General features: G+C 50.1%; 1 protein-coding gene across 1 annotated transcript; it reads right to left on the bottom strand.

Moving 5' to 3' along the window:
• Positions 1-289: 289 nt before the first annotated feature.
• LOC123441377 (putative F-box protein PP2-B12) lies at positions 290-968 on the bottom strand. The gene is made up of 3 exons (XM_045117843.1): positions 682-968; positions 489-590; positions 290-314 (listed from the first exon to the last, which is right to left on the bottom strand). Exons 1-3 carry the CDS (start codon positions 942-944, stop codon positions 290-292), a joined length of 390 nt encoding a protein of 129 aa, XP_044973778.1. The 5' UTR covers positions 945-968.
• Between the last annotated feature and the right edge of the window lie 663 nt (positions 969-1,631).

The raw sequence follows: 1,631 nt of genomic DNA, 5'->3' as shown, positions 1-1,631 counted from the left end.
ATTGTCCAATTAGCATAAATAAGAAAGAAAAAAAAACATGACGACAGCAAATACATGAAGACAGAAATGTATAAATTACTCTGAAGATGAATTAGCTGACATGCATGGATGGATAATGTACGTGGGAGCTGAGGTTGACTATTCCATGGTTCAAAAAGAGATGAAGCGTGGCTGGCCAGGCACCTCCAGATTGGAGCCTCCGCTTGCATTCCTATCCTCCAGGCTCCAGCGCGGGCGCAGCCACCATGCGGGAAGGCCGCCGTGTTCTAAGTGACACCAATTGCAGGTTCTAAGTGATCCTAGGAGCTACTGCACTGTTGCAGGTTGCATGAATTAACATGGTCAAATTAATTGCAATTAAGCCAGTGCGACCATGAAGCAACCACAAAATCAAATAAAATGTAATTAGATGAGAATACCATCACCAGGTAGCAACATTCAGACACACAAGTTATATAGTATGTATGGATACGGAAGAGCAAACGAACCTAGAGTCTTGGAGTGGGATCCAGGACCAGTACTCCGGAGTGTTCCCCCACATGATGAAGAGGTTCCTGACGGACATCATGTAGCACTTGGCACCGGTCTCCCTGTCCAACCACACGCTATCAATTAGCAATCGACCGGCAACAAATCTGTTAGTACAAGAGATTGGGTGGGGATAGGCGTGAAGGCGCGTACCACGAGCCTGACCTGGAGAAGCGCGGGGCCGGCGGAAAGGCAGAGGAAGAGTTCCTTCTTGGATGAGGGCGGGGCAGGGCCCGACGGCTCACCATCGGCGAGCGACGGAAGGCCGTCGGGGGACAGGAAGCTCGCCCAGACATCGTCGGAGTCGGCTGTGGCGCGGAAGGCCGGGGAAATGGCGGCGTGCGCGGGGACGTGCGGGCCAGCGCCACCAAGACGAGTTCCTCCGGCAGGCGCGCGATCTCCCAAGCCACCCCCATCGGTTCCTCTGCCCGTCGGCCGGGCGGCCGCTGCTTGGTCTAGTTTCCTGGGGATAGCAATGAAGTTTTTTCTATGAAGCGAGAGAGAGATGGGATTGAGAGCGACGAGGTGGGGGTTCGAGAGATGAGGAGGCCGGGTGCGTTGGAGACGTGCGTTCTTGGGTAGTTGATCTATTTTCTTTGTTTCTTCATTTCTTTAAGGCGGGGCCTAGGAGAAAAGCACGGGGGAAGGGGGGATCGTACGCGGGAACGGGAGATGGTCGAACCATCGATCTGGTTGAACCATCACGACGTTCGATCCTGCTTTAATAGTAGAGATACTTGGCGAAGGAGCATTTACCTACAGGCCCGACAGGATCAATTACGGATCAAACTCGTTATACAGAAATTCGTCGAGTGCCCGATAGAATGCACTCGGCGAAGAATAGGAACTCGGGACAAAACACGATTCTAGTAGTGAGGAGAAAAATGTAATATAAGAAGCACATTTGCATTACTATTGTGCAAATCATCATAAAAGAAAGAGAAAAGGATTACTAAATAACAATACAAATCGGAAGCATACCCCTAGTGAAATGGCAGTTCGAATCCAACAACCATCACAAATGATAGATTTTTTTTCTCCCACCGACCTCTCGCATTCTTGGCATGCCAGTTGATGTTTCAAACATATATAACCATTTTCCA

This window comes from Hordeum vulgare, chromosome 3H, assembly GCF_904849725.1.
Source record: "Hordeum vulgare subsp. vulgare chromosome 3H, MorexV3_pseudomolecules_assembly, whole genome shotgun sequence".
In the NCBI taxonomy this organism is placed as follows: domain Eukaryota; kingdom Viridiplantae; phylum Streptophyta; class Magnoliopsida; order Poales; family Poaceae; genus Hordeum; species Hordeum vulgare.
Note: the sequence above shows the minus strand (reverse complement) of the source record. Positions and strands in the feature narration are given on the sequence as shown.